Genomic DNA, 19,112 nt, shown 5'->3' with positions numbered 1-19,112 from the left:
TACATAGACTGCAGCGTACGCCAGAGTTTCTAAATAAAATTCATCACTCAGATTTCTCCATTTTGTGTAAAGTGCAATACGGATATGGCATATGGCAATGTCCTTTAATTACTAGATTTTGGAAAAGTATTGCTATAGAGCTTCGCTCAATCTTTCACCAGACGATCCCACTGAACCCTGTGCTGTTCGTTCTGGGTCTATCTATAGAAGGCCTTTCTCTGTCTTCTGTACAGATGCTTTTGTTAGGTACATTTAGCGAGGCAATGTGTACTGTTTCAATGGATTCAGAGACAGCCCCCCACTGTTACACAATGGTACAGAGACATGTTCAAGGTGCTGCCAATGGAGCGCCTTAGTGCCATCATAAAGGGCAATTGTGATGCATTCTGTAGGATATGGCGGCCTTTGCTTGATCACCAACCTCGTGACCTTGCTGTGCTATTACATAAAGGGGGATCACATTTTGTTTTTAAACACAATAATTAATGTCTGTATTTTTTTTCTCTCCCCCACTTTTTTCCTTTTTTCTTTCCCTTGACTTCAAATGTGAAACACTGTACATATTTTGACCCAGACATGTACATCTGTACCTCATGTACCTGTATTTGTTTTTGTTTTTCTTCTCTTTTTCTTATTTGTATTTGTTGTGCTGATTTGTTGCTGTTTGTGTTGTTCCAAAAAAATCAATAAATCATTGTTAAAAAAAAAAAAGTATCCTGTCTGTATCCTCTGTCATTGTCAGTTTGAAAGTACAACAACAACCAAAAGATACTAAATGGGAGAATACACAATGAGACTAATAACAATGTGGCCAGAGTCCAAGGAGAATTTCATACCTTTACTTCTCAATTTTACATTTGATTCCAATCTATCCATCTATCTATCTATCTATCTATCTATAGATATATGCAAAGGCTGGGGGCGTGTCAGCTGCTCGGTCAGCCTACTTTTCCAAACAACACTCGATGTGTCAAGTGTAGTGTCTGTTTCCATCCCTGGAGACTTCTTTTTTTTTTAAATCCCCCACAGTCTCCTCCTCTTTCATCTCTCTGGCGTAGACTTCCCAGAAGTGTGCTGCCTCATAGTACCCTCTCTTTTTGGCCTAAGTACCGAGTACTCATATAATAATGTACTAATGACTACTAAATACTCAGGGGCAAGAACATCAACATGTTGATGAGCATTCCAGCTGGTGCGATCTCATTGCAAGGCGCCATATCGTTAATCACAATTTTATTTGTGTTTAGTGTCAGTGGGTATGGATGTTTGACTGGCTGCAGAGATAACAAAAGGCCAACACTGTTGCAATGCTTATCTTTCTGTTTTTAGACTTCATCAGGTTCTGTGTTAGTACCAGCAGACACTGCACATGCCTGGGATTAATAACTGTAATAACTGCAAACCAATTACTTCAGTAAACGTAGACAATCATCAGTTTTAAATAGACACACAATATTCACGAAGCACACAGCTTTTCTAATTGAAGGAATTAGATGGTCCATGCACACATTTTCAACTGTCCAGTTAACTCCTACAATAACAAAGAAACACATACAGTGTGGTGCAGTGAGATATTTCTCTAGAAATATTTAGTCAAGATGCAGATGCAGCTGATTATTTTGCTGATCTTAATGGATTTATTTGGAGACCTAGTGTATAACTAAAGAATAACCTACTTTGAGCTGTATAGGTCACTAATGTTTTGGTTACTGGCACTTTTATCTAATTCAGGTAGCATAATAGAGATGGACATGTGTTAACACTGGAACCCAGGGCTGGTTGGCCTGGATACAAGCAGGAAGCTGCTTTAGCCCAGGTGATATGTGCCCTATCCACCTGAGCATCAGCTCTGCACAACATAGTGCATTTAAAAAACATACATTTTTTAAATGCACTATGTACAAGAACACAATATTTGCCACTGTATCCAGCATATATTTACATGTATATAAACATGCAAACAGAAACAACCATAAAAAATATATATGCATACAACACATTTACATGCGCAGACATGCACAGGATCTGTGAGTGTTGGTCTCACCATGTGAATGAGGTGTGTGCTGAGTTGGCTCAGGGGTCTGTTGGCTCGGAGCAGCTTCTCTGCTGCCTCCGTCTCTGCTGCTGGACAAGATAGCCTCTGGCTCTATACACACGTGCAAAGACGCGCACATACACACACACACACATTATAGAGATTTGACAGTCAATAACGATGGATCCAGGGACCTGCCAAGACTTATTCTGACAAACTGAGACATACACAGAAAGACACCCTGATAGATGAAGACAGGGAATTGTTTTTTTTCTACATATTATGTTATTCTAAACCTTCTTTAAGTTCTCAGGATAACATAAGCTGAACATTTTTTTGCCACAAAGTTATTTTTGCATCTCATTCTTAAGGCATCATCTCTTTTGCCCCTCATTATTAGCACCTCTGTGACTTACTTTGGCTTATTTTACTTTACTTCCTGCCTGTAGTGGAACTTCAGGCCAATTAGTGATGGGCTAATAACAGCACATATTTTGTCTCTTTCCCAAAGTCTCTGCTACGCTTGTCCTATTTTTTCCTTCTGTAGTGTACTGTATATAATCTCTGACATGCTCCCTCTTGACCAACTGAGTAATATTTTGAGAAAAACGGTCTAGTCACGTCCTTTCTCCTTATCAGACCTTATTACCCAAATGAATTTGGTTTGGGCTGAAGTTTTCTTTTTAATGAGCTTTGCATTTCTCGCAGAATTGATTTCCGCTGCAGATTCTGCTTGTTGCCTTTTCCATCTCAGTCTCTCCTATCTCTCCACCCATCCTTCTCTTTTTTCTGTCCTCTCTTTCACCCAGTCTTTCACCCTGCCTTCACTTTAGTCCCCCCACCCCCTGTCCGGGCATTAATATGTATGTGCTGGGCTGGGGTGCACACTATGGGGAGATGGGGGCTGATGTGTGTGTGCCAATCCGAGAGTGTGAGTGTGTGCGCGTGGATGTGTATGTAGTGAGGCAAGCTAAGGACAAAGCCAGCGGTGATAATGAGGCCGCAGGGACATAGCCAGACAGGCCCCTCTGTGCATGCTTGTGTGTGTGTGTGTGTGTGTGTGTGTGTGTGTGTGCGTGTCCCAGGGATTCAGGACTTCATACCCTTTCTCCTGAGTCCACAACTTCAATATTGCAGTTGCTTAAACCTGCTAGCTTTCACTGTATACTTCAAGGGGCACACACACTCAAACACACACAGACACATGCCTTCAGGGACGTGATACAAGGGCAACATTTTGAGGAAGTACACTTTGTGATTCTGTCGGTGAATCTGCACTCACCTAAGATGAAGTTGGCAAAAAGTGGTGAATCACTGTAGGACATACATGAGCCTAAAATGACCAATTTCACAAGATGAAGCCAAAAAAAACCTAACAAATAACAATAATTTAGTATTATTTTCTAAATTAAGGCTTGTGGCTCTTTAAGGATGTCTTTGCAAGGACCGTTGAGCGTTTTGAAAGTGTGTGATACTGAAATTATGCCTGGATTCCTTAATATTTAGTTTTCTTTAAGTTTCTTTTAGGGGAATGGGCCCATAAAAATATCAAAAAACACACTTGATTTAAATTTGAATGATCTCCCTTTCATGATCTCCTTCTCTGGTATGCTCACACAGTTTCTAGTTTGGCTGCTATTTCAGTTAAACTCCTGTTATTTCCTCTTGCACTTGCACCTCTGCAGTGTGCGCACTGGATCTCTTCCGGTGTGACTCTTTAACTGAAAACTGCTGGGTTGTAGGTGGAGAACCAGCTCACATCACTAGCGATGATCTTTCAGACATGGCAGTTCTTGTTTGCTCTCTGTGCATCTTTGAGGACCATGATGAAATCACAAAGGGACATCAGTCAGCTGTAAAGTTTGTGTTCATCAGGTGTGTCTGAGTGTTCATACCTGCAGGGCAGAGCGGACAACAACTGATGTTTGCTTAAGGACGTTGTGAAGCAGTTCCAACAGAGCTTGTAGCACAACGTGGCCGACCTTCCTTCCAGCATGCTCCTCTCTATCTAGATGAGCAAGCGCAGCTTCTGAGAGGGTGCAAACCACCACCTCAATAAGCCCTGTGTATTCAAGAAAAGTGGAGAAGATTGTATCTGAACTATGATTTCTTAGTTTTCTTGGTAACTTGTATTTTTGCAGAGCTTTGCATATGCCCAGTGCATTCTGGGAACTTGTCAGCCTATATAAATTGTTAACCTATTAAGCCGTGAACATAAAAAATAAGGATAATAATGTAAGAGAACCTAATTAAGGACGGCTTTGTCACTTTAACTGCCAAAAATCGTTAACCAGTTTAATACAAATTGTATCAGTTAATATATTCTATATGTTATAATGATCTATATATTAGATGTTTGTCTTTTTGAGGCCCTGTGTTCACGATACATTTTATTAAACAAAGAGAAACAAAAAGCAATTCAGGCAATTCACGCACATTACCACAATTACATTATTACATTCACAAGAACATCTTTAAGTTCATGTGAACCAAAAATGTTTCTCTAGCTGGAAACAAATTAGACTATACCAATAAATATCTGTAACTTCAGGCTCTGATTCAGCTACAGAGCAGATTGATTGCCTATATGCAAGCTTAATTCAATTAACATTTTGTTATTACCAAGCTGCACATCAGAGGAAATTGTTTGAATACGACACTGAACTGTGCAGGGTTACAGTCCCTTAATGAGAAAGTACATAAGGGCAGCAGAGGCAACAAGGCAACTCACTACATACTCATCCAAAAACTCATTCTTATTGTTTTTGTCTGTTCTCTCACCTCACTCAGTCTCTCCCTACATAACTGTCCAATGTACAACATGAGGTTGTTACCTCTTGCAAAGCTATGAATAGCACCTACTAAAGTGCAAACCCATGTTATATCACTATTAAATTTAAAGTGACACAGAGGATAGTCACAGTGAAGACATGACACATGCAGTGCCCATAAATATAACAATACCTAGACAATCAATACGCCCAGATTTGTCCTTCATTTCTACTTCTGTGCACAAAAACTTAGTTATATAACCATGTGTATTAAATCATAGTCTTCACTAGGGAAAATACACCCAGTTTTGTTTTCGTCTTCCAACAGATCTTTATTTAGACTGTGGATGTCGTGTGTTTATTTTTGAGAGTGAAAGTGCAACACTGCAGACACTAGAAAGCCATTAAGTTTGCCTGCTGTCAGCGAGATGTACTGTTACACTGTCAAACAATCTCATAATTAATTAGACAAGCTGCTCTACTTTTGACTGTTCAATCAAAAAAGACTTGTCCTGTTAATGCAACTTGACAACACAGTCCCACTTAGATAGTTTTTGTGTATTATGCTGCTGATACTTGCTGATTATTACTACTCACCAAGTGTGCTCTTTTTAAAAAAGACAGAAATTATTCCTTAATTACACTAAAATGACTTTAACAGAAGCTTTTTAAGGGTGGACAAAGGTGGAAAAGTTACAAAAGCATATGCAAAGGTATGCATCAGCTGGCACTGAAACAAGCTGTCTACAAACTGAGTAAATGGACAATCTGTAAATATCACACCAATACCGCAACTACTGACTGACAGTAAAACACCCGCAGAAAGCTTTACACCTTGCTAAATCTTTGTGTTGTGTGTCAATGAAAAACACTGACTAGGAATGGTGTTAATGGAAGGTCACAAAAGCTGTCCAACAATAAATAAATAAAGCAGCACATTTCCGGTTTGCTTGTGGGACAAATATTTCATGGACAGATGAGACAAAATTGGAACTTTCTGGCAAAAATCCACATAGCTATGTTTGGCCTCGGGGCCTGATGGAGGGACTGATTAATTCAAAATTGTATCTTGAACTTTTAAAAGCACAATTCAGGGCAACAGTTCATGACCTGAAGTTTAGGAGAGCCTGGGTGATACAAGAAGACACTGACCCAAATCACACTAGTAAATAAACAACAGAATGGATGAAAGAGAATGAAAATTCATGTTTTGGGATGGCCAAGTCAGAGTGCTGACCTTAAAAAGTGAGATGTTATGGCATGATGAGGAAAGAGCTGTTCATTGAAAACATCCTAGAAATATGGATAAACTAAAACAGTTTTGTAGGAGGAATGGTCCAAAACTTTCTCCACATTGTACAAGTCTAATGAGCCGCATCTGCCATTGATGCATATTTATAAAGCCTAAGTGTTTACAAATGGTTATGGTTTCATAGATTCCTCTTCTTTCCTGGGGGCCTTATGACATTTTACGTCAAGGTCAAGAGAAGGTGTTAAGAAAAACATATGGGATGCAATAGTTTGCATATTTAACCCTAACCCTTAAAGACAAACCTTCACTCCTACTTAACACTGCTTCTGCTATGGCTCGCTGCTTCTTGTCCATCCAACCAACCATGCTTCCACCATCGCCTGCCCTTCACTCCATCTGTTCAGCCCTTATCCTCAGTCATCCTGAGTCCTACAGCTGGCTCTTCCAAGCAACACATCTGTTCTTTGTTATAAAGTTATGTTCTTGTGTCAAAATTCACATTAAAATTAAACTGAGAAAAAAAGTAATGGTAGCACCTACAGTCTTCGTGCAGAGGCAACTTTAACACAATCCATTCTTTTTAGGGGCTCAAAAGTAATTGGACAAAGAACTGAAAATAAAATCTTTCACTAGTAAAACCATTAGTAAAATCAATCATTTCTAATACTTGTTTGAAAACCCAATGACAGCCTGAAGTCTTGAACTCATGGACATCACCAGCTGCTGGGTTTCCTCCTTTTCATTCTGGAAGAGGTTGTTCTTGGTTTCATCGGTCCAAAGGATGTTTTTCCAGACCTGTGCTGCCTTTTTTTGATTTTTTTTTTTTTGCAAATTGCAGTATACCCTTTCTATTCTTTAGGCTTATGAGTGGCTTGCATCTTGCAATGAACCCTCTGTATTTACTTTCATGCAGTCTTCTCTTTATTATAGACCTGGATATTGATATGCCTGCCTCCTGGAAAGTGTTGTTCACCTGGTTGGCTGTTGTGAAGGGCTCTCTTCACCACGGATAATGGTGGTTTTCTTCTGTTTCTGCAGCGTAAGGATCACTTGTTTCAACCACATATTGTCTGTTCACAGCAAAATCTTCCAAAATGCAAGCACCACACCTCAAATCAACTTCTTTTATCTGCTTAATTGGTAATGACATAATGAAGGAATTGCCCACACCTGCCCATGAAATTGCCTTTGAGTCAAAGCCATTTCATGGCCAATTACTTGTGGTCCTTTTAAAAAATGGGCGGCTGAAACTTCTAAACCCTTCCTCAAATTTAAATGAAGACAGCCTCAAATGAAAGCTCAGAGTCTACACCAGGGGTGCCCAATCCCGGTCCTCGAGAGCTACCGTCCTGCAGCTTTTAGATGCATCCTTGTTCCCACACACCCGAATCAAATGAATGGCTTGTTATCAGGCCTTTGCCAAACACGATGGCATGCTGAAGAGGTAATCAAACATTTGATTCAGCTGTGTTGGAGTAGGGATGCATCTAAAAGCTGCAGGATAGTAGCTCTCGAGGACTGGGATTGGGCAGCCCTGGTCTACACATTATGTCCACTTATATAACTTCTGTTAAGGTCATTATATAACTATAAATATGTTTCTGTAAACAGGTAGAAAAACAAAACGTGTCCAAATATATATATATGGACCCAACTATAAGACAATGTTTTTCTGCTTATAGAATGTGGTGTATAATAGTATAGTATACCACACAAACATCTATCGTATTTTCGGCACTAAAAGGCGCACTTAAAATCCTTTAATTTTCACAAAAATTGACAGTGCGCCTTATAATCCGGTGTGTGTTATGTATGAATTCTGGTTGTCCTTACTGGCCTCAAACCGATTTTATGTGGTACATGGCACTCAGAAATCTGTCAAAAAATGTTTTAGTACGTCTTTGGTAAGCTACGAAGCCGGACCGGTTGATGGATTGTCGGAGCATTATGGCTACCGTAGTCAGGAGCCTTGTGGAGTAATCTAGGTCCAAAACTCCGCCCACTTCAGGTCCAAAAAACTGCAGCATCACTGAGAGTTAAAAACTGTCTAAATTCTTTCATCTTTAATAAAATGATCAGTGTTGCTGCTTTATGAGGTGTAACAATTAAGTTTAATATCCAGGCATCCATGAAAACAGAATGTAATACATTTAATGGAGTTAGAAGTTAGCAGGAAGTTAGCTCGCTAGTTTCCACCGAAATATGATATACTATGTGACTTTTGTAGGGTTACTGAAGTTGGACTAGCTGGTATATAATGATGTGCTACCTGATTGCTAGCGACACAGCTATGTTAGCATAACAAACACAGTGAAGCTGCAGGATGAATGCTAATTTCTTCCACTTGATAAAAGTTAATGTGAAGGTTCCCGATGGTTGGGGACAAATGCAATCGCATGGCAGGATTCTGTAAACTTCAGTCAGGAGAACAACTAAGATAATCCATCCACAATACGAGGTTAGTCATTAATATACTGCAACAACAAGAGAATAGAGCAGCTGCGAGAAAATTCAACGTTAATGAATCACTGGTACGGAAGTGGAGGAAGCAAGAAGAATGAGTTGAGTAAAATTTGACTTATCTGACTGTTTTGTTTCACTGTTTTTGTTTTCACTTAGTGCGCCTTATACAGTACATCGAGATGGGCATGTAGAGAAGTGGGGCCAGGAACTTGCTCTGAATTCTAACAATTAAAATTAAAAATGTCAAAAATGTGTAAATGTAACTTTTTTAGTTTAAGTCCAGGTGAATATTACTCAAAAAAAAAGAAGAAAAAAGAAAGAAAGATGTACATATAATTAATAAATATTATTTTAGCTGACTTTAATTCTGTGTACCATAACTCTATGTGATATTTCCTATGATAACAGACCTTTGGACCACACAATGTTTATGCTTCCAAATCTTCCATGTCAAAGTTTCAAATATAACCTGCCCGATATGCCTTTTCTGCCTGAGTACCCCTAATGTTAATGTAAACTGACTTTAGGGAACCAACATATAGTTAATGATGTGTTATTTATGCCAGTTAGCTACCAAGTCTGTTGTCTAAATTTATAGCATAAACAGAAAAACCCATGCTTCTCAAGCCATTTTTTCCACCCAGCCAGATTATCTGATTTTATTGTTTTATTATTATTATTTAAGGTGGCTACCTACCCAAACGGTTGTTTTTCATTCTTTCTGATCTGTAGAGACATGCATGGTAATCTTTTCTATTTTTCTGGGTCTGTAGAGACTCTGAAGACATGTAACTTTATGCAAAGACAATGAAACAATGAAATACTGCACCCTTAATTAACAAAGACAGATTTTTATGGTATAAATTATGCTTGGGGGGCATTATTTTTGACTGGACACATATGGACACAGTGTGAACTATTAGAGAATGCATTTGGGAAATTATGCTGAAACCAATTTGAAACGGGAATTTATAAATGCAAATTGAAAGAAACTAGATAACATCGTTGCAGAAGAGGTTTTCTGAAATATCTCAGTTTCTTACAAGGGTCAAGAGAAATAATGAAAAATGAAGTGTGATGGATTTAACCTTGAGAGGCACCACAGTGACTGTCAAGAACTCTGAAGACAAACAGAGCCCCTGAGAAGCTCTTTAATTAATTAAAAGGATAAGCACACTTTAACTAACACTCGGCCCAGGACCAAACTCAAGGTTCACTCAGGGTGCAAACATTTCTGAACTGTTGGGCTGAATTTCTGAGCTTGACATGCTCTAGATGTGACCATTTCCTTATTAAATAACAGCCTGCATGCCAGTGTGCCTGCAAAATTGGTCTCAAATTTATTCTCGGCAGAGAAGCCCTAGGCTTTATATCCGTGTATGATCAGATTAGAGACTAAACTTTCTTCCTTAGTCTGCTGCATGTTTTCAAATTAAAGCCGATCATCCATTATCACCTAAAATATTTACTCTGTTTAGAAATCTCACACTAAGGCATCAAGTTATTCTTCCCTCTTGCATCCCAAAATCTCTTCTGCTATCAAACTGTCACTCATCTTAACCTCCAATTTTCTCCTCTAGCGTGTTATCCCTTGCTGTCTCCAACCCAGATTCAACACATTCTCGCTCTCTGTGTGTCCCATGCTTCCCTCTCTCACCTTCATGCTACCCTTTTTACCTCCTATTTTGCTTTTCTGCCTCCATCATTTTCCATCCCTTTTCTCTTTCATGCTTTTGTGCCATCTTCTTTTTTTCCTCCGTTGTTCTGTTCTTCCTCTCTATCTCTGTTTCTCTCCCTCTTTGCTTCCTCTGTCTTCATTCCCCAGGGGGTATTATCTCAGTCGGAGGCAAATCTGCCCAATTATAAACCTCATCTCCCCAACTCTCTCTCTCTTACGCACACAAATATGAGGTTTTCCTGCATTCACTGCTGCACACACACCCTCTTCTCACAGATACACAGAAGCAGAAGCACAAATACAGTTACACAGGCACAAAAAAACCACCTCCCTATTTTTCTCTTCTTCACTGTCTATTTCACTGCCTCCTAACACACACACACACACACACACACACACACACACACACACACACACACACACACACACACACACACGAACAAGAACACCACCCTTCCCCTCCTCCCTCTGTCACACCTTAAAAACCCAATTATACACGCTTCCTCCCTTTTCCTCTTCTTTCCTTCTCTCCCTTTCCCTTCGTTCTTGCCATCACCACACTCATCTGGAGGGACCACAAGGAAAACAAGGGAGAAAGACGAGAAGGCAGAACAGGAGCCCAAAATAGAGGAGATGGGAGAGGGTAAAACTGGGAACAGACGCGAGGAAGGAAAGGAAATGAGGGGCCAAGATGTGAGCTGAGTAGATTGGAAAAGTGGCTGATAGCACGAGACAAAAAGGAGAGGAGGAGAGGAGGGAACAGAACAAGAGGAGAGGAGTGGAGATAGCGTTAATTGCCAGGCCAGTATTAGTGCTGGGTTGACAGATTCTTGTTGAGAGAGGTGCTGATTGGATGATAATGATGCTGACTTCAAGACTGCTGCATTGCTGACCCAATGGAAACAGAGGGAGAGGAGGAGTTAGTATGCAAGTATATAAAGATGGACAAAATGAAACAGAATGATGAGTGAATAAAAAAGAAAGAAAGAAATGAACACAGTCCTCAAATAGAAACTTGAGAAAATGTGTGTTATTGTGGTGTTGCAATCACACTGTTGAACTGTGGGTCCCGAAACATTCACACACACACACACACACACACACACACACACACACACACACACACACTGGGCAGGCATCCACAGTGTACCAAAGCTTTGTGCCTCACTATTGCTTCCTCCTAATTAAATAGGCCAGAATAGGCCTAAACTAGACTTCTGAACAATGTCCTCACACCAAGAGAACAAAAAACATGAATTTGACTTCTCCCTAAGGATCCCCTGGAATCACTTGCAATTGACAGGAAAATCTCAGATTATTCACAGTAGCTGAGAGACAAAAAGCATGGCCTCCGCCTCAGGCACACACAGCCAAGGTTGCTGACCTGAATAAGCATTACACTACAATGTGGTCGGGTATCAGGGATGTCAACAAGTAACATAACAATCACTAATGTGAGCAGAACAGATGCCTTTCGATGACTAAGTGTCCTTGATAATAGTACATGTGTTGCAACACAATGCAGGAAAATATAAGAAGAATTTAGTACCTTTTAAAGGAGAGAAAATCTAGATCTTTCTCTCCATGAGGAATTCAGACACACTCTACCTTGTTGATACAGTGGTTGCTGATCCTGGATTGTGCCCTCACTAAGATTGCAGAGCAAAACAACTGCGTTTTGGACTATCCCACTGATAACGTTACTTCTATTGGCCTAGAAAAACAGGAGACAGACACAGGATAAGTAAATTACAGGTTTGCTTATAACATTTCACAATTAACCCAAAACAGCTAATATCTAACATGGTTTTGTCATCATTTTGTTATTTATACTGCATATACTGTCTTGAGAACACAGTTAATTATTTAATAAAGTAGTGGATTGTTTTATTAAAAAAGGTGCCTTTATTTATTTGTTTTTAAAGACTGAAAGTGTAATCTTCACCTCCCTCTTACCCATCCTATTTACTCCTCTTACTTCATCTTTCTCCTCTTTTCAAAATATTCTCTCCTCCCTCCTACAGTAATTCACTTCTCCTTCCCCCTTCTGCCCCCACTTCACTATTTGATCCTCTCTGAGATACACCAGCTCTGCCTGCAGGGTTGGTGCACATCGGTGTGATCTGTGTACGTGGTGATTAGCCTGGCTAGTACTCATCATGTGCAATTGCCTGCGGCTGGAGACAATGACATCAGTTTGTGCTGAGGACAAACTGCCTGTCAGGAGCCACAAATGACAAAGCTAAACTATTTTGATCTTTAAAGACTAAAAAGCTATAAAAATACTGCACTGTACTGTACGTTCTCACTAAAAGCATAAAGCTGACAATGGACAGTGAGGAACGGCAAACCAAAGTTTAACTTGGACCTTGCACATGAAGGGATAAGTATCTGACTTGCATAAGCGGTGTAGCTGCACTGTGAACACTTTCAGCCAGGCAGGATTTGTTAAAGCATTTACTGCAAGCATTCCCCTCTGATCAGTCTTTTGCCACCTCAGGCACGGCTAACACCCCGTTCAGAGCCGTGGTCTAACCAGCATCCTGAGGTCCTTTCATGTCTGAAGCAGAACTACTACATCATTTAGACAAATACAATTAGGTGAGTTTCTCCATGACAAGTGTGATCACCAGCGACAGGTGTAATCAATCTACATCAGAGAGTTTCAGGGAGTATAAATCAATTCAAATGTGAGCAATATAGACGGCACTAATGGATCCAGACATGACTGGTTCAGGCAGGAGTAAACAATCAGGAGACGAGTTAATCAGGCTGTTGGACAGCAGTGTTTAAAATTCTGTATCAGCTAGCTGGGGCTGGACAGGCAGCCATGCAGAACAGAGTTATTGAGTGTGCGCGTTTGTGTGAGTGCATGTGTTTGTGTGAAGCATAAATTAGAGCTGGTTTGGTTGTACTGTGTTGGTGGGTGCATTAAATTGTTCGCATGCAAAAAGGGTCAGGTGAAATGGTTTACTGGAAACACTGTTATGGCTCACTGAGAACAGACGAGTGCCATGTGTTTGCGTGCAAGCCCTTGTACATGATCTTAATAGCAGAGTTCATCTTTCCACTCTATTAGCCGTTCCTCCTCTCTGCTGCTGACCTGCCAGTCAATTACACCAGCCCTCTAATAGGTCAACATTATTCAGACTAATTTACATAAACATTTGAGGGTTAGATGGAAGGAGAGACCAAAAAGAAGGAAACAGACATAATAGACTGAATATAAACAGAATAGAAATGCTACAATAATACAAACTTTGATGAGCTTATTTTAAAACTGCACTGAATTTACTGACCAGTTTGACTGGTAAAGTAATTTAGATACTGCCTTGAAGACTAAATGATGAAACATGACTGCTTTCTTACCATAATGAGCTGAAAGACCATTGGTAGGATCCTACTACGTTTGATCAACCTGAAAAGGAGAAGAAAAAGAGAATATACACTTTAGGTAGCAGCAGAAAAATCAGGGCAAGGAATTAATTTTTTAGATGTGCTGTTCAGGCATGCTGTTTGCACACACACACACACACAAGCAGATAAAAGTGGCTATTTCATCTTCATTAAGGGTGGAGTTCTGGTACAATGACTTCCGTCTAGTACCAGTGGAATTGCGAGAAGAAAAAGAGAAGAAGCGATGTGAGCAGATGAAGTAAAAGCAGGTGAGAGACAAGAGGGAAGGACATGGAAAAAGGTGATGAGAGTTTAAAGCAAGATAAGGTTAGAAAAGATTACATTTTGCAAAGTGGAGGAAAAAGAGGGAAGATTAGAGAAGAGGTGTGAGGTGGAGGAGGTGGAGGAACAAACGAATGAGAGGAAAATGGAAAATAAAAAGGAGTAATGTGGATAAATCCACACTGAAAAGCTTGGGGGGAAGGCAAGAGACAGAAGAAGAAAGATGGAGGGAGGGAGGGAGATGGATGTTTATATTAACAATGACATTCTGTCTACTTCTTGATTGATCTTCTTTAAACCTCAATCAGTTACTGAGTGGGCGGAGTGTCTACATATATGCACGCACATTTTGTTTATGGGTCTTTGTGAATTAGTAAGCAAGAAAGCATTCAGGCAGTAATGTGAATAAAACTAGCAAAAATCAGACAGGTGTTGATATTCTGACGGTAACAAAGCCTGCCCACTGATTTATAAATCTGTCCATGTTCTAACTATGATTTATAGGTTCTCCAGCAGGATCATTCAACCTATGGAAATGTGGATTTAAACTTAAAAAACTGCCCTTTTTTTTAAATTAGCAAACAAAATGTTCCACTTCATTACAAATATGGGACAGCATTTTATTGGTGTGCTGCTTCTAGAAAGTGAAAACAATGGCTCATTAACCTGGAGGCATTTTCATTAAAACAAACAAACAAACAAAGTCAGATGACTAAGTAAAAAGAACATCTGAACAGCAAAGAATACCAAATGATCATCTCAGGCTGTCCTCAGAGCTCAAGCGTCTTTTTTTTTCACCACTTACAGGTAATTTGTACTTATATACTGTCTTCTGTGAGTGTTTGTTCTTTTAGGTTTCCTTGTTCCATCAGATACTGATGTCCTCTCACCTACCTTGTATACAAAGAGCCAGAACAAAGCATGCATGTTTCATGATGATAACATATTCTCTACACCACTGCACGTACTTCCTGGGCATCATGTAACTATTGTTTAATAGTTAACTTTGTGGTTTTAGTTAGTAACATTAGATCCCTTCATGGTTACATTGTTAGATTTACTTTGGTGAATTGAGATATTCTGATGGATGCTGTCATCAGCACCACAAAAGTATAAGCACAGTGTAACTTTATCTTTAGTTGCAGTCACTCAATCTCCATAATCTTTACTGAAAACAATCACTGACTACAGGTGCAGGAAGCTTGAAGAAATGTGAATTTAAGGAACGTAATGAATTGCTGTTGTAGGTTCTCTTTACCTGCCATGGTGATGTATTTTAATGTACAGTTCAACCTTTTAGACATGTGTGTGTGTGTGTGTGTGTGTGTGTGTGTGTGTGTGTGTGTGTGTGTGTGTGTGTGTGTGTGTGTGTGTGTGTGTGTGTGTGTGCATTTGTTATTGTTTGGGTCTGATTGTTTGCTTGTAGATGTGATGGATGGCCTCCTATTAGAGAGGTGATAGGCTCAGAGATGAAAGGACAGGCCAGGCCTGCACAACATGATAAACTGGACCACCTTTAAACTACCAGCCATTCATCAGGACACAGGGCGCAACAGCATACAATGAACAGGGTTCAACAGACAACCTATAATAAGAAAACACAGATGAGACAATGCTGCACTGCATCATCATCACATCACACATTCACTCAACAGCTGTTTCATTAGAGGTAATGCAATAAATACCACAGTATGCGCTTATTAACCTCAGCTCTACTCTAGTTTTATATACTTTATGTCAGCTACACAGCTTTGTAAAGCTAACAAAATTCAAAATGAAACCTTTTTGCACATAAAGAGATGATAAATACAACGAAGTAGATAGCTACAGTCAGGGGCTTATAATTAACAGCACTGACAAATTATCTGATACCATAATGTATTAGTACTTGCCTAGAGAGGAAAATTATACTTTTTTCTAATAACTAACTTAAAAAAAGACCTTTTTCCCCCATTTATTTACAGTGGAGAGTAAGACCAGTAAAACAGGCTGTTAGAGGCAATTACAGCGTTTTAGCCTGAGAAAATGGCCACTTTTGTGTTAACAGTTAATGAATCCACTTTACATGGAACAGAGAGATGTTGGTGTCCAATTAACTACTGCAATTTGATATAATGGATTTAGACTCATAGACTGAGTCTATGAGTCCATATTAAAAGGAAAGAACAGGCAGAAAACACAAGTTGTTTAAATATAAAATCTTATCAAAATAAAATCTATAAACAGCCAGTACTGTTAAACTATGACAAATACTACCTCTTTACTTTGTTGATGGGTATGCGTGAAAATACCATATCGACACATATGGCACATATGCTGAAAGGATGCCTTAAAGGAAATTGAAAATCCATGGGCAAACACATATGTAACCACACAGCATGAGGTTCTCCGGCTAAAGGTCATAGTAAATGTAGTTGTTTGAAGGTGTGTCTGGACTGTGATAATGGAGAGAGAGACAGCAGGCTGCCTTCCCAACGTTAATGTCCCCAATTTACCATCTAATTACTGCTCGGCTGGCTTCATAGCCACACTTATCTAACCAAGACCCAGGCAATTTAATTTCTGATTGTATAACCGCAGTGATGGAGGGAAAGTTGTGGAGAAAGGGCACAGAGAAAAAGAAAAATGTGGACTAATGTTAATAAATTAGAGATGGTGAGAGAATGAGAGCGAGGGAGGCAGAGAAAAAAAATGTAAAATGTTGTTAATAATGTCAAAGGAAAAGAGTGAGCGCGAAAACAGATGTAGAGGAAAGAGTCCTGACACCAATTTGAAAAGTTCACGTCACTCTACTTGTGTCTAAGAAAAAGGGGGATGAGGAGAGGTGGTGGAAGAGAAGGATGGAGACGAAATGGGGTAATATTACTGATAAGAGAAGTAGGGGCATACTCAGCTGTGAGGACGAACTTTAAACTCTAGGAGTAGAGGAGGATGGGATGGATAGAGATGGAAGGTGACTGGCAGTGATTAGAGATTTTTTGAACTATTATTGCTGGAGAAGATAAAATGTGGAAAGAAGCTGGGATGGAAATGAGGAAACCACAAAACAGAGGCTTAATCATTGTTCCAAATTAATACTTAGTGATTAAAGATGAAGGATTAAATGTAAATCTCTGGATCAACTGCAGCATTTGACCAGGTACATGTCCATGTCCAAATTGTGTTCCACCAATATGAATGACTGCATTTCTAGAGCTAAAATAGAGCATGCCTTACACAGAGTCAACTAAATCTAAAAATGCTGAGAGTATTGTTGAAGTAACAACTACAGTTTGCAACATAGTGTTCCTGAGCTGAAATGTATATCTCATAGTGTAAACTGCACATAGTTTTACAGTTTTCCCCTGCTCTTTCCTCCAGTTATCTTCTGAGCCAGGTGACACACATCTAATTATACTTTCTAACCAATTAACACTTCTCCTTTATTCTCAACCCTTCTGGCCTCATCAACATTTTCTTTTCTCCCAAGATTCTCTTTCCTAGTTCCTCCTCCTATCCTTTTCCTGGCACCTTTATCCACTTCCCCTCCTCAATCTTTCTGCCTCCTCTCTTTTCACCCACACTTTCTATCCCTGCCAACAGCTGAGACGAGAAGACAGATGACCAGAGAATCAAGACTTACTGACAGCTGCTGTCAAAGCACATCTATCAAACACACATACATCATCATGCACACACATGTGTTTACGCAAGCATTCATGCACGCACGCATGCACACACACACAACATGCACACACAAGTGAGTCATCTCATGGCTAGACAAGGAATCAGCAAATTTCCTGTGCAACAGCAACACATCATTACCACTTTTTATTTGGGTGTCAGATGACTGCTTTTCTGAGCGATGTTTTTTAAATTCCTGCATAGTGAATTACTTCCACATTATGCAGTAGTGAATCTCACTTCAACGCGAGCAATAATTTTGTCTTAGTGTCGTATATTTAAAGAACGTGTGTTGCATTTTTAAGCAAAGCTTCTCTGGACTAGCTAGTGTGCCAAGGTATATCAGCACAACATGTCAAGTCTTTACACATCTCAGCTGATACAGCACCTTATGCCTGCCACTAAACTGATTACTAATGTAGAAAATACCGCTTTTAAGGGTGCTCAAAGGGTGTCATTGAATGCAGATCACCAGCAGTGCTGGAGCTGTGAAGGTTTTGTTGCTATTAGCTCTGAATGTGCATCACCTACAACAAGCAAATAATCATTTGTGTATATCTGTGTTCTGGAGTTGGCAAATAAATTACTGCTTATAATACGGAGGAGTGTGTTTGTGTGTGTTTAAGACAGTGAACATTCATCTGTGTGTGTCTGTGTGTGTGTGTGTGTGTCTGTGTGCAGTGTGTGAATGATTCACAGTGCTGAATTGGGAATGAATGGCCTTGGCATTAAAACATTACAGAGTGCCTAAAATGCGCCCGTGTATATTTGTATCTGAACCTGCTAGGACTGCAAAATACTTGCATGCTACCTATTCTGCGTCTTGGAAAAAAAATAGAGAAGCAGATAATGGATTTAAATGGATGCTAGGAGTATTTTGTAATACTTTCTTTACTATATTACCAGTAAACAACATTATCCTAATAAAGATTACAAGTAAAGTTCATATTAGCAAGGTCACAATGCTTCAACAGTCTTTCTTGTCTGTGATTAATTGTGTGTGTGGCTGATGTGTTCACATTACCTGCAGGTTTGACTGTTGTGTTCAGTCATTGATACCAACAGTTTGAGTGCATGGAGGGGTATAGGCTCCGGTGCTCGTAGAAGAGTCTCGTACCTAGACATAAACATGTCTGAGTACAACATTTGGCTTTCGAAGTGTTAATAATTAATGCAGTGTTCTGATCATTAGTAAGAGAGAGTAAACTAGAACAGATCTGGAGAGAGGGGTGAAGAAGAGGGGGAGGGGAGAACTAGACTTATAATAGGAGAAGCAGAGAAAAGAACGTAGACAGAAGCAGCTAGGGGAGAAACTAGGAGGAAGAAAGGACTGACTTTGAGGAGGAGAAATATTGGTAGAAATAAAAGTGAACAAGCGGTAACCTGTGAGGCTATCATACAAGCATCTTTTTTTGTACTGTGTAGCTATTCTTTGACTTGTGTAAAATGCATTGTCCCCTTTTCATAGATTGAACAGTCACTTGCCAGTTTTCTGTATTTGTAGAAGCATTTTACAAACTACAACATATTATAAAGTGGATCAACAAATCCACACCATATCATTTATATCTG

At 39.6% G+C, this 19,112-nt stretch overlaps 1 protein-coding gene across 5 annotated transcripts in view; it reads right to left on the bottom strand.

The window, feature by feature from the left end:
• Positions 1–19,112, bottom strand: part of ulk4 (unc-51 like kinase 4) — a 103,611-nt gene that overhangs the window by 20,387 nt on the left and 64,112 nt on the right. For 3 of the 5 annotated variants that reach the window (XM_085290998.1, XM_085290996.1, XM_085290997.1), the window contains 5 exons: positions 18,565–18,657; positions 13,569–13,617; positions 11,808–11,913; positions 3,931–4,097; positions 2,045–2,146 (listed from right to left, as the gene is read on the bottom strand). In XM_085290998.1, coding sequence (XP_085147124.1) covers positions 2,045–2,146; positions 3,931–4,097; positions 11,808–11,913; positions 13,569–13,617; positions 18,565–18,657 — 517 coding nt within the window. Of the gene's footprint in view, positions 1–2,044; positions 2,147–3,930; positions 4,098–10,198; positions 11,088–11,807; positions 11,914–13,568; positions 13,618–18,564; positions 18,658–19,112 lie in introns of those variants that run through there. The other 2 variants (XR_014894352.1, XR_014894351.1) reach the window with 2 other exon arrangements.

Source organism: Mchenga conophoros, linkage group LG11 (assembly GCF_057382185.1).
Source record: "Mchenga conophoros isolate Kocher_MC1m ecotype Shallow Benthic linkage group LG11, M_conophoros_male_GT1.1, whole genome shotgun sequence".
Taxonomy (NCBI): domain Eukaryota; kingdom Metazoa; phylum Chordata; class Actinopteri; order Cichliformes; family Cichlidae; genus Mchenga; species Mchenga conophoros.
The sequence above is the reverse complement of the archived record's forward strand: the minus strand, read 5'-3'. Positions and strand labels throughout refer to the sequence as shown.